This window comes from Fragaria vesca, linkage group LG5 (assembly GCF_000184155.1).
Source record: "Fragaria vesca subsp. vesca linkage group LG5, FraVesHawaii_1.0, whole genome shotgun sequence".
Taxonomy (NCBI): domain Eukaryota; kingdom Viridiplantae; phylum Streptophyta; class Magnoliopsida; order Rosales; family Rosaceae; genus Fragaria; species Fragaria vesca.
The window spans coordinates 13,086,020-13,100,268 of record NC_020495.1 but is presented as its reverse complement, the minus strand read 5'-3'; the positions used below and the strand labels follow the sequence as shown (position 1 = coordinate 13,100,268).

The 14,249-nt window shown below is 36.8% G+C and overlaps 1 protein-coding gene across 1 annotated transcript; it reads right to left on the bottom strand.

Annotated features, from left to right (window-relative positions):
* Positions 1-613: 613 nt before the first annotated feature.
* On the bottom strand, positions 614-13,880 carry LOC101298316 (DNA-directed RNA polymerase I subunit RPA1-like). The gene is made up of 20 exons (XM_004299692.1): positions 13,606-13,880; positions 12,653-12,812; positions 12,274-12,558; positions 10,855-11,100; positions 10,578-10,748; positions 9,960-10,104; positions 9,013-9,185; positions 8,228-8,482; positions 7,092-7,180; positions 6,824-6,971; positions 6,524-6,742; positions 5,707-6,075; positions 5,474-5,618; positions 5,140-5,351; positions 4,520-4,722; positions 3,729-3,927; positions 3,408-3,649; positions 2,588-2,725; positions 1,601-2,390; positions 614-1,343 (listed from the first exon to the last, which is right to left on the bottom strand). Exons 1-20 carry the CDS (start codon positions 13,824-13,826, stop codon positions 732-734), a joined length of 5,022 nt encoding a protein of 1,673 aa, XP_004299740.1. The 5' UTR covers positions 13,827-13,880; the 3' UTR covers positions 614-731.
* Between the last annotated feature and the right edge of the window lie 369 nt (positions 13,881-14,249).

Below are 14,249 nucleotides of genomic sequence, written 5' to 3'. Positions count from 1 at the left end.
ATCGAAAATTTTCCTGCGAGCTGAAACGTGATTCCCTCAGTTCCTACCGGGGCATAGCGAGGAAAGAGCCGGGTTGAGAGCTCATCAGAGAGAAAGCACAGGAAGGAAGAGACGATGAAAAGGGGGCTTCGTCTATCTCGTATACTCACTGCAGGTTGGATGTAAAAAAGCGTAAGGCTTTCGTGGAAGCAAGGTCCGTTGCCACATGCTGACAGCCAGGATACTTAGCAGCATCTCAGACCAACACATGACGATGGAGAACACGATGGCTTTCTTCTGTGTTTCGGATGAGGTCGAGTCAAGACGAGGAAGGGAAGGATTTCAGGTTTGACTTTGATTTGGAGCATCTAAATTAGTCGGCATCTGTTTTGGACCCAAAACAGTTTTGGGCTGATTGGAATAAATGAGGTCTGTGACCCACTGCTACAGTAAATAAACAGTGTTTTGAGCAACTGGCAATATGGATATTGTAAATGTACTCGATGCTAATAACATTTGTTATTTCAAGGAGGCTCTGAAAGTTGTCACTGAAGCTCTCCTTGATGACATAGCTGGTTTTACTCTGCGACTTCGGCCTCATATATAACAAAAAAATAAAAATAAACGTAGAAATAAGTAATGAAATCGTGAATTGTCAAGCAACCCTAAAGCAAGGCATATAGCAAAATATATTGGAATCAAATTCTGAGTAAATCCTCCGAGGTTATTGCAAATACAAGAGACAGCTTTGGCTAAATCTCCATCTTGTGCATCAAATCAAAACATCCAGTACCCACTTTCACCGGCAGCCCAAGACAGATCCTAGCAGATGGGGTTTCCAAGTCATCCTTCTCCCCATGATATGCCGCTTCCTGAATGAACTTGGAAGCCGTCTCAAATGACATTTTATTCATCGGAGATGTAGACTCCGCTATTCCCCCAAATCTGTTCATAGGACGATAACTACCACTACGAGTCATGTAGTCAGCTATCAGTAACAGGTGTCTAATATTGACAGATATCCCATACACCTTGAAAACGTTACTTATTTCTTTGATGATAGTTTCTCTGGCGGCTTCTACTCCGTAAGTGTTCAGCATGGCATGAATGTTGTTGGAATATATATAGTTGACATCAAGATCATCTTGCAGTTTCCATAGAGTAGCAAAATCCACGCCTGCTGTCTGCAAGGCTCGCATCTTCTTTTCTTCTTCTGAGGGATTCTTTTCACCCGATAATTTATTTCTGGGATCATTCCAGCAGCAGAAAACTTGATCTTCATTACCATAAATATCAATATCTTGACAATCCAAAATATTGCCAGAGCTTTTGACATAAACATTTCGGGCTGTCTTCTGAGCAATCTGCACACAATATTGCAAACAAGATAAATATCAACAAGAGGAGAAGTTACACATGAATTGAAAACTTCTAATTTTCTTTATGTGCTGTTATCATTCTTCTATAATTAGTTAATTACTGGACTTGATAGAGGCTGGAGAGTAGGACAAACTTTTAAGCTGTCAAGCTGGGAAACACCATTTAGTGGGCCAGGATGCAGGTATTAATGCGTGCAAGCCTGCTAGAAATTGAGGAAGTTATTAGGAGAAAGGTTACATACCTGATCCAAAAGAATATGAGGTTCATTGGTAAATTTAAAATGGATCTCAAAGTGGAAGCCCTTGGCTGACACAAAAGTTGCCCTGTCATACTCCTTTCTTACTAGCTTTGCACTGGTCTTCTTTTTTATTTTATCTCTTGATTTGGTCTTTTTTCCCTTCGAGTGTGGCTTAGATATACCTCCAGTTGAACAACTTTCTTGCATTTTATCATTAGCATCTGAGATCCCTGTCACACCATCCTTATCAATCTCAACATCAAGCTCCCCATTATCAATTTCGTTTTCAAATTCATCAGATTGACGACCTTCATTAAATTCATCCTCCCAGTCATCATCATACTCCATCTCATCTGTACCCTGTCGCTTTTGTTTTTGTGCATCCAACCCAAAATCCTCAACTCCTTCACCACTGTCATCTACATTGTCATCGTCACCACCTTCTCCCTCATGCTGGGATATGTTAAAAGAAATATCTTCGTCTGTCTCATTTGATGCCTTCGGCAGTGAATCAGCCTTTATATCTTTTATACCACTAATTTTAGAAAGCAAAACAAGATGATTTTGTATGGCATCCTCCAAAGCCCTGACAAATTTGACCTTTAGGAGTTCCTCCCAATCTTCTGAAAATTTCGAAAGATGTTCCGGTATAAAAAAAGTCATCTCAAGCTCATAAACACGGCAGGTCTGATGGTCCTGATGTGTAAATGGTTTAATATTTACTTTCATGCTCTCTATTATGTCGGCCACGGTGATCCTCTTCAACCTACCAGCTAGACTTTTAGCATCTTCCCTGCAAAAAGCAAATAGATCACAGATATCAAACTGAGATAGAGAACAGTACAGAACGTACTGCAACGTACCAAGAAAAAAGGTTGGGGATAATTCCACAATATCCAACAGTTGGACATAAAACCCCCTTAAACGTTCCATGAGACTTGTAAAAAGAGAAGTGGATGTAGTGCACAACAACAAATTAAAAGAACTCACGCTTTCCCCATTCTCAATGGACATGTCATAACTGGAGTCTTGATATCATTTGAAGCAGTCATCAAGATCTCTTGGAGCCGTGGAATGCCAAGAGTCACATTCATTTCACTTCGCCCAGCGTTATGGAAGGTATTCAGACTGCCAAAAAAAAAAAAAAAAACAGCAGTCATCCTAAGCAAACTGATACTAGATGCAAATAATCAAACACAGTATCACCTAAACAGAGAAAATGACCAAAACAAATAATTGAAATTGATGTATGGCTCTTGATCTGCAGAATAAACCAAATCAATAATACTCACGTATCACATATCATTTACAGATATACTTTTACTTGCACTGTATTAATACAAAGTACATTCAGTAGCAATCCACATCCAAAAAGACAAACAAAAAAGATGATGCAAAAACAAAAGACCAAAATCTAATCATACAGCAATGACATTCAGTGCTACTGAGTTGCAGGCAAAGATTTCTACTTGATCGAAAATTTCTTCCAACCAACTCATAGGTTATATAGTCATGTGTTTTCCTCCATCAAAAATACCAATAAAAAAAAACTTCCAAAGCAAACAAATGCACAGAATTTTGGCCTTTATAATTTCTAACAACTCACAACACCCCTTTTTGAGTAGCCAGCTTGTATTAACTTCCATACACAGCAGCCACCACCACTATAGTAAGGAAAATGCAGCAAAACAGAGTACACACTTCTCTGCTCGCCAAGAACACACCGGTGTGGAGATTAACAGACACTAGGACTTCTCATGCACATCTTTAAATGATAGGGCAAAGGAACAGAAATAGAAAGAAAAATTACGTCATTTGTGTTGATGGTTCTCCAACAGACTGAGCAGCAAGAATACCAACTGGTTCTCCTGGTTGCGCAAGACTGCTGAGAAATTTGTGCTCCATTAACTTCAAGTTGGCATTCTTTTCCTTCAAAGACAAATCAGGACCTGACATCTCTGCTTTTCTTTTGAGAGCGGGAGGCAACTCATCAATATAGGGATTGAACTTATCAATTTCACGACCAAATCTCTTGTCAAACATTTCTTTATTCTGACAAAAAGAACAAAACATAACAAATGAATAACTTGAAAATGGCTGCAAGGATTGGGATACAGATTAAAGTACTAACATTCGCCAGTTTTTCAAATTTTTGAATAAAACTTGTCAAATGGACATCAATACCATCCTCCCCGTATCGGAATTGAATAATCGAACCATCAGCATCACGAACAGTATAGTCATAAGAAACCTTAAGGCATTCGAGATTCTTGATTAGGCATCTTTGCAAGTATCCACTACGAGAAGTTTTAACAGCTGTATCAACCAGCCTACGCAGAATAAGATCGCAATTAGATAAGACAAACCAATTGACAATAACGAAGAATAATTCACCAGCTAAAGAAAAGAAAATGGTCATCAACTTATGTACTTCTGGTCACTACCAAAAAAACAAAAAACAAAAACGAAAACAGTGTCCAACCTTTATGAATAAAAGGGGTGCACAAAGCATGCAAACACCAGCACAAAAGTCATAGTGATCCTATGACGAAACAATATTTGAAAGTTTTAATCTGGATAGGAAATACTACTGAAATTCCCTAAAAGGGCAAAAGGAGACCAAACATGCTCTACAGGCTTCTTTCTTCTCAAGTTTACTGAATTTAGTTTCATACGAACCCGGGGAGGGGGGAGGGGGTGGGGGAAAAGAATCTATCGCCCTTTTATAAATCTAACACTTTGACATCATCAAAAGGTTACATCTTTCTATGAGTAATGCAACTTCATTTGCAATGAAATAAACACAACAGAGAATAGGAATACGGCGGAAGAAAGTTACAAACAGAAGTGGGCAAATTTATCACACGAACTCAACAGCAGAATGGGTTTTCTACGTCAGAAAGGGTTGAGAAGGAAAATTACCCTTCACGGCCAGCCATGCAGTGAAAATAATACTCCTGAGGATGAAGACCGGTAAGAAAGCGATCAATAATAAAACCTCCAGCTCGAGGTGACCAATCCCATGGAGGGAAGCATGGTAAAGTTTTTCCAGAAACCATTTGAGGGACTCGCTTGCCTTCTAGCTCTTGCTGACCCAAGTATGCAGCAATTTGTTGGAGATTTGCCTATAAAACCGAAGAAATCTTTGCTTCAATACTATTTAAAAAATTAAATACGATATATAACTCTCAGCTCACATATCAATACCAAGGATAAAATACCCCTTTGGTTTAACGCCAATCCACCTTTGCTCAAAAGCCGAAAGAGAATCACAAACAAACAAATTAATAATAATAAAAATAAAAATATTACAGTCTAATTGCATTCTATATCGATAGGCCTCATACATGACCTATCATAGGAATCTTGCATTGCTTTTTTTTTTTGTGAAGAAAAAATCTATGTTTATTGTTTTCACATTTGAGAAATACTATATAAACATTTGCGGGGAAACACATCCTATATACCCCCTATGCAATATATAAAGTCATGATGCAGAATACTCATAAGAAAGAACTAGGATGGAAACACCAAAAACTTACCACACCACCTTTAGCCCCAGAGCTTGTCATAAGATACATACAATTCTTAAAAGATGGTTTTGATAAACCTTTCTGAAACAATTGTTTGAAGACATCAGAATTGGAGATTTTCTTATTAAGTTCACTTGTCATTTTCCTGTCCAACATTTCCGACACAGATTCTCCATTGTTGCGCAAAAATTCTTCAATATCCGATTGCAATATCAATGCACCTGCAATTTAGATCACAATTTGATGCAATTTTACAAGTATAAATAGCTTTCCAGAGTAAAACAAGAACATAAATATTTTAGCCAGCTATTTGGAAGATCAAAACAGCTTCAAAGACCAATACCTTTTCTTTCATTCTGTCTGACCCCAATAAACTCACGGATAACTTTTTCACCAAGCTCTTCACAACTTTCAAGTTGTTCCTTCATTTTTTTGTCTTTGCTTTGTAATAGCAAAAGATCGTCAACTCCACATGTGAACCCGTGCATCTGAAACGCAAGTTCACATACAATACTGAAAAAAGGCTAAACAGGATATAAACTCGAGTATAACAGTTTCAATACCGAACTAACTAACCTGTAAATAAACAGTGTATAAACGACTAAAAGCAGAAAGCAATTTTCCTGCAGCTTCCGAACCATAGAGTTCGTGCACATTATGGACCAAACCATAATCACCAAACTGGTTTTTGTCAATCACTCCACGCACCAAATTGTTTTTGTAGATTAACAACTTGCTCTCATCTGGCTCCTCTATTTCCCTTGAATCATCTTTACCGGCTTCTTTTATTCTTGACTGCTTCTCTTTTGCACGGTGACCTTTAGCAGATCTCTCTTCTTCTACAGGAGTCTTACAGTTGAAAAACCCAGATGGAAGTTTTGCTTCCTTTTCAAAAGTAAGTGGGGGAGAACCACTTGTAATTCGATTTAGCAAGGTAGTGATGATCTAGAGAGATGAAAAACACTTGTGATTATATATAAACCATTCAATTACAATATTATCACCATATTGATAAAAACCATAAAATTGATAAAACCAATATTCACCAACCATAAAAACAAAATTGAAAAAAGGGGAGAGATCAAAAATCAGTCCTGTTCGTCCACTTGATTAATTCCTTTAGTTAAATCTAATGGTGGAGAATTAGGAGGTGAAATTATTTTAGTTACTTGATCATTCTCCACAATTAGATTTAAATATAATTGCAGTTGAGCACTGATGTGTAAGGAATCAACGGAGTACGCGAACAGGACAAGATCAAGTACATGTATAAAAGCCCACAAACATTTTTTTTGGGACACGGCTATGCTTTCAAACGATCAGAAAGTTGTGCAGATAGTTAGTTGCAAGCATGCACTGCAAAGAGAATTTTGCTAGGCCAGCTCATACTAACCTGCTTGCCAGGCCACTTACGCACTGGTTTCCAAATTGCAGGAAGGGGGAGCTGCATTGCATCTTCAGAGTTGGACATTAGAACCTTTTGACCTGGCTTGCCAGAGAAAGTTTCTGAACCACATGCTGAAACAGAAGAACTATACAGAAGCTGATTAATTTCATCCAAGTCGAAGAATGTGTCCGTTTTTGAAAGGAACAGAGAACTTATGATATGGTCCTGAAATTTTCCAAATATGTAGTTAGAAGCAGCAGTTGCAGAATATCCTAGTAATAAACTAGTCCAATAATCACCACGAACCTGAATTAAGGCTCGAATGGGAAAACCACTAGTGGGTTTTACGTATTGATTATTTGCGTTCACCAAATTGTAAGCTTCAGCGCGAGAAATTTCATCTTGCGGAAAATGAACATTCATTTCATCACCATCAAAATCTGCATTGTATGTACTGCAATCACAAGAGATAATAACCACCATGTGCTTGCAAATTGAAATTCTACACTTAAATTTCAATTGATCATCGATTGAACATATATTAGAATTTATCTGCATGGACGTGAAACTGAACCTGCAATTTGCATAGTGCATGCGTAATGTTTTCTCCCCCTTCAACACACGAACTATATGAGCCATTATACTGGGTTTGTGAAGTGTAGGCTGCGAAATGAAAACATCACACCGATTAGCACTGAACCCTTGATAATCCAAAATTCACATCATATCAAATATTTGAAAACAGCAAATTAGCACCGAAGCCATTATAACAAATTAGCACTGAGACAGAACATTCAAGCTATTTTAGACTATTTGCCAGAATAACAAGTCAAGCACATATCCAGGGTTTGTGAAGTGTAAGCTGTGGAATTAAAACACATAATGAATGACAAGTCCAACTACAACAATCCGGAATTCACATTAAACAATTTCTTTTTAAAGAATAAACTTTTAATTAAATAAGCTGTTAACAGTAAAAGTTGAGAAAACATTCCACATCATACTAGTGACTGACACACACACACACAGATGAGGGCCTTCCACTAAGGGGTGATTCCTTTTTTGTCAATTTGAGGGATAAGAAACAGCCATTGAGTTGGGTTTTTAATGAGCTTGGATGGTTGAGTTTAAGACACACACACACAACCATTAGATTAGTTTTTTAATCAGCTTGGATGGTTGAGTTTAAGTCAAAGAATTCAACACTTTTTTTCCAAACCTGAACCGTTCATCTTTTCAGTTGTAAATATTGTGATATGTGATCAAAAAGTTTGTCAAATTAGCAATCCCTCAGTATAGCCGTGAAAATGGATCCCTCAATAGAAGGGCCCCACATACATACATATACATAGATAGGTAGGTACACATACATAATAATAATAATATATATATATAAATTAAGAAAACCCCATATAGAACAACACTTACTGGGCACTCAATCACTAAAAATGAACCAAACATTCCAATATATAAATGATTTTTAAATCAACTCTTTGCCAACTTTAATATCAAACATCAAATAAATCAACCAACAAATGTACGACTTCCATTCAAGTAGTTCAAAGCAAACTTCCTAGCTCAAATATCCAATAGCATGGTAATTAGGACAATAACTTTGACAAGACCAATTATCCACTAGTATGGTTAAATAGAATACTGCCTTTGCAAAATATGAATAAGAAATTATACACAGAGTCGATCGTGTCATACCTGGCGATTAACAAGAACAATGTCCCCATCTTGCAAGTGACGAAGTACAATTTTGTTTTCGTAGTCAGATCCCTTCCCATGTTGTGTCCCTGCCCCTTTCGAAGAAGGTAACTTTCTTGACAATAAAACGCGCTCCCTCCACTTTTGCGGCAACTTGATAGATGTTTTATCAATATAGTGTGTAGCTCCAGGATGGATTTCAGAACCATTGACAATAGCATTTCTCAACTTGAAAACATTCCACGGAGTAACTCTCTGCATTATGATATACAAAGAATAAAAATAGAATCATATAAAACAGGAAATAGATATGCTTATCAAACCCACACACACGGCTCACCCTTCAAATGGATGAAAAAGAATGGATTATTCAAGATACTATACGTGTTTGTTTCACCATGCATTTGTCGTCAGAGACAGTTTTAAAATATGTAAACAAAACATACAACCTTCGGGCAGAAAGATATGGCTGAAGAAATGAAAGGAAGTCGGGGAAAGGATTAAGCATAGAGTTTATTGTTGGATGATGAAGGGAACAAGTGGGGGCTATTAGATAAAAATTTTAGTAATTCCAATCATAAATGGAAGAAAATCCGAGAAGGTAAGAGCAAGGGAGGGAAATGGAGATTGAGAAATCTAAAACTTGATGTAGCAACAGAAGGAAACAAATTAGGAAATAAACGAAAAAAGTTTACAATTTTCGATATCATTTAAGTGATGAAAAATAAAGAAACTGCTAATATTGATGCTAATTTGAAGCCACCAAGCCCAATAGTCAACCATACCTCAGGATATGTTAATGTCAATGCAAAGATTGGTGGAATTCCAATCTCATTAACAGCTAAATAGGGATCTGGGGATATAACAGACCGGCAAGCAAAATTAACCCTCTTTCCCATCAGTTTCTGGCGAAACATGCCTGCCTTCTTTTCCAGCATCTGACGAATGCCACCTTGACCTAAAACCAAGTACAGAAAGTAACAGCTTAACTACACATACAGGAGATAAAAATAATCATGCATTATTTGTATTTCTGAGTATAAAAAGAAACCTTGGAGAATACAAATCTACCAGGGATATGCTATTATCCAAATTAATTTGAATGCCCATTTATAAGCTTTTATCTTTACCCTTACATAATTAGTGTCAAAATCAGAACTTCATTTTCAAGAACCAATACCACAATTTAAAGATTGGCTGGGAAAATCAATCACGTTGGAGATCAGTTAATCTTTCAACCATATCAAACAAATTGAAGGTTTATAATGAGACTGTTAAGCATTAAAGTTGGCTTCTGATTCAGTTGAGTTATTTGCATGCAACACTTAACACGTAATTTAGAAAATGAATGGATCTGCATAGGTTATGCACCGGTCCACATTTATTTGGAGAGTGCTTTGCACATGGGCAAAAAAACCTCAGAAGCACTGACATTTCAGATGGTAAAGTGTTGCATGTTCGACCTCTGACATCCCAACACATCCCTGGACTGGTACTTGAATTGGCAAAGCAACTAGAGGGTCTGATTCTCACTTTTGACGGCTTTGTCTATTGCTTTGATTTTCCAACACTTCTAAGGGCACTCAGACACGTTTTAGGCTTTTATTAAGCTGTTTATGACAAATCGGGGTTTATTTTCAAGAAAATTTGGAATTGCAAATTTAAAAGCCCAATCATAATCTATCATGGATAAACCGTAGAGAAAAATTATTTGAAGTAAACATTCACTCACCATCAAACATTAGATTAATACAATCTTGAAGTCGCTTCCAGCACTGAATTATCTGCGACACTTTGTTCTTATCAAGAGCGTCTTTCAAGTATGAATTTGCCCGAACCACCTCACCTAATGAAACAGTTTGCGCATGCTCCATCACCTAAGAGAAACATGACTCAAGGGATAGAATTAGAGAAGGTGGAATAAAAAATTATTCCATACCCTCTTTAGGTATGAACAAAAGATGTAAATTTCTAAAACTGAAACATTATGAAACCCCATGAAATGATACACTATTTGCATTCCCGGCCTAGTGATAGCCTAGTAGGAACTTAACATGTGGCAATTTTATCAAAGAAGCGTCAATTGAAACCCAACACAAAAAGAATACAACTAAGCAAGCAGCAGCCTAATCTAACAGTTACAAAGGTTCCACCCTCCAAGTGCGTCAATGTAATCTCAAACCTACCAAACACCTGAAATCCTTAAAACAGTTAAGACAACTCCTCCACCTCAAAGTCATTCAGATACATTCACGTTAACAAAGGGCCTTATACAAGGGTCCACAATCAAATATATGAACATAATAAAGATGAGAGAGAGAGAAGGATCCTTGGAGAAAAATATACATACAGAATCACCACTACGAGCCGGAGGACGAAATTTGATAGGTGGTACAAGAACACTCTCTAAGAAAAACATAGAGTGACCTTCTTTTCTTTCCACTCCATTGTGTTGGATATCACTAAGATAAGAGCAGAGTTGAGCCTCTTTTGTCCACAAAAGGCTCATTAATTCTTTTACCTGCAAGGAAAAAGAACATTTGAAGGTTCCCACACGCATATACTGAATTCAACATTAATATCACTCACGTATTACAGTAACATGCCCATACTTTCCAGGAGCCTACCTTTTTTGGTGTAAGATCTCCTGATAAGGCTTCTTTCTGCTTAAAATACTGATCCAGCACTATGCTCTCTTGTTCTTCACTCTTCTTCGTTGCAGTGACTTGAGTCACAAATGAGGATGCACAAGATATATCAGATATGCCTGCATCAACATCGTCGCCACAAGATTCACCCTCTTCTTGAACAGTTAAAGGTCCTACCAGTTTGCATCTTCTGATTACATTTTTTCTAGCATTTTCAGCACCACTCTACAACCATCAACCAACAAAAGAAATATATAATTATAAATACAATACTTACAAGGTTGAACCCAGCAATGCAAACAAAACTATTGGATAGACTAATCATGGGGTTTGAATATTTAAAATAACACATACATAAACAATAGATATCTTCCTGTCTTCATATCAAGTGAAGTGCAACTAACGACTCGTCTTTTTCTTTATTATTTTTTTAGCAGCACCAGCTTATAAATACAACACTAAAAGCAAACCAATAATTATTATCAGACAATATACTAAGAACATCAGAATACTGAGCAGTCTGTTGCGGTGGCGGATCCAAGGTGTAAATTTGGGGTGGGCTAATCTAACGCTTGTTTATAAGAAAAAAAATTAATTGTATCAATATTACTTTCAAGAATTTTGAGACTGCTCAGTACCGTTTGGTCTAGTGGCATTAGTCTCTCAGAAAGTGAGAGGTCTCACAGTATTGTAGCACATTAGTGCATTTGATCAAAAAAAAATAATTGAGACTAAATTTGGAAGAAATACAAATAGAAATTGTTGTAACTAAAGGAAATCACGGAGAAGAAATGTGGAAATAGGAAAAAAAAACAAGTAAGAAATAGTACTATAAAATGTGGTTAAAAAAATGGACAAAAGAACAATAAAATAATATAACAGGACCAACAGAATAAAATGACAGAGAAGTAAATGAGGAAAAAGCAAAAGGCATGAAATGCCTCTAAGAGGATTTAAACCAAGGTCAAAGGTTTGAAGAATAATAGCAAAATTGTAAATAACTGGAATCTTGTTTTTCTTTCCCTTTTTAACTTTAGATCATTACTTTCTTATTTTTCTTCACATGAAGATTTGAACCCATGACTTCTTCACACCACACCCAATTTGTGCCAAGTGAGCCAGAGGCCAATGAGCCAAGAAAATAGTGTGTGATAATAGTTGAACTGTAAGTGGCTGCTAGTGTCTAAAAACCTTCCAAGTCAAGTCAAAAGGCTCAAAAACCATGTCAACAAAGATTTACTAGCTTAAAGTGACAAAACAATTCACAGAAGAGGATTCGGAAAAAGCATTAAGCCCCGAACAGGTTTGGTGCCTAACTAGATTCAAACACAAAAGTACGAGAGCAAATAGTAAAATACTGACAGCAGCGTGTTAAATACCAAGGATGAGAGATCATACCCTCTCAAACCAACCAAAAGTCGGTTTAGTGATTTTAGGATTCTTGTGTCCACAATTCTTGCACGTTTGTTGTGTCTCCAAAGAACAATTCAAAATAGACATGGCTTCTGTGAACTGAAGAGACGTCCATCTTTCCGGCTTCGAATGCCTGTCTCTCTCAGTATCATTTCCTTCCCCGCCCTCCTCGAGATATGAGTGATGATTAGGCGAGTCAGAGTCTAATCTCTTTGCCGCAACAACATCACCTCTCATCACGAGTTCCAATTGGGAAACACATTTTTGAACCTTAAATTACCCAAAAAGAAAATAGAGAGAAGGGTCAAAGACAAAAATTAACCCTTAAAAGCAATAATTTTACTTCACCACAAACTTCACTTACCTGCTCTCGGCTTGTTCGAAAACAGCAACAATTGAAGCAGGTTCTTTGTAGAAGTTTGTAAAGATGATTGAACAACAATGGATTATAGACCGGCAAAACAATGTCAATATGACCAAAATGACCTTGGCAATTATACGCGTTCTGGCCACATGTTCTGCAACTGCATAAACAATAAAGAGACGATAAATAACAAACTCAATGAACTTTAAGTTTAAACATCAACATTTGAACTATAACAAACACCTACCAAAGATGTATTATTCTACTTCAAAGGTATGTTCTCCAAACATAAAGGTATTGTTAGGGCATCTCCAACAGAGTAGCTAAAATCAATTTCTAGAATATAACTATTTTTGAAGCAATCCAACAGACTAGCTATAGCTAAGTTCAATTTAACTTTAGCTAAAATGGCTAGCTTTGGAGCAACTTTAGCAATACTAGCCATTTTTAAGTCCAATTTTAACTAAAATAGCTAAAAACTCACTTTGGCTATCCAATTTAGAAATATCACTGCACCAATTCACTCGGAGGAACTTGCGTCCGGACTAGTATGTATGTGTGTGTCTGGATTCCCTCTTATTTACACACTTTTGCCAATGTAAATTGTAATATTAACCGTTCAAAAGTTGAATAACCAATAAATATCATCTCTGCAAAATAAATCCAGCGAAAACTAAAACCCCAGTCTAGGCACTTGCCTAGACTCACCTACACATGAATCCGCGCATGTGTATAGTTAAAGCTATATTTTTCTCTCCTCTGTCGTCCACATATGATTACATAAAACAAAGTATATCACACAAATAGCTATTGTTGAAGCAACATTGTTGAGTTGATAGATGTATTTTGTTAGCTAAATTTAACTAAAATATAACACCTGCTCATAACAAAAAAAAATTATATTCGAATTAACAAAACAATATGATAAGAGTGAAACAAAAAGTAGACATTACCATGTGTGGCTTCTGTCGTCGAGAGGACCCATTGCAGGATCATAAAGGCCACCTTGCACCGGTGTTCCTAATTCGTCAACCAAGTCCGGTTTAGTAATCTTGATGACACTCTGTTTTGACGCCTCTTCGTCTGTAAAGAAGCTGAAACTAACCGCCCTTATCGACTCCGTCAGAACCTGCGATGACAAAATATATATATAATTGAAACCTCTGATTTTCATATAATTGAAGGAAAAAGAGAGGGAGAGAGATCACCTCTAAGATTTGAGCTGAGGCCATGGATATGTCGAGCAGCAAAGATATCCACAGGAAGATATCCACAGGTTTAAGAACTAGCTATCAAAAATTCTACGCCTCACTGATAGACATACACCTTCAAGAGATGCAGTCTTAGAATCAGTAATTGAAAAATAACGTTTTGAAGAACATGAAGACCCAACCATGAAATTGTTCAATTCTTAACAGATCAAATCCTGAATCAATCAATAAAATAACTATTACCCATAAACAATTTCAAAATATAATCGATTCTTACTTGATTTCCAGATTGAATTAAAAATAAGAAGGAAGACAGAGGTTGAAGATGAGAGATAGAGGGAGAGAGAGAGAGAGAGAGAGAGAGAGAGAGAGAGAGAGAGAGAGAA

Coding starts and splice junctions, on each gene's coding strand:
- LOC101298316 (XM_004299692.1), bottom strand. CDS start 13,826: ATGAAAATCAGAGGTTTCAATTATATATATATTTTGTCATCGCAGGTT. Junction 5,619..5,706: donor TATACACTGTTTATTTACAG/GTTAGTTAGTTC, acceptor CTTGCGTTTCAG/ATGCACGGGTTCACATGTGG. Junction 5,352..5,473: donor CAGACAGAATGAAAGAAAAG/GTATTGGTCTTT, acceptor TCTAAATTGCAG/GTGCATTGATATTGCAATCG.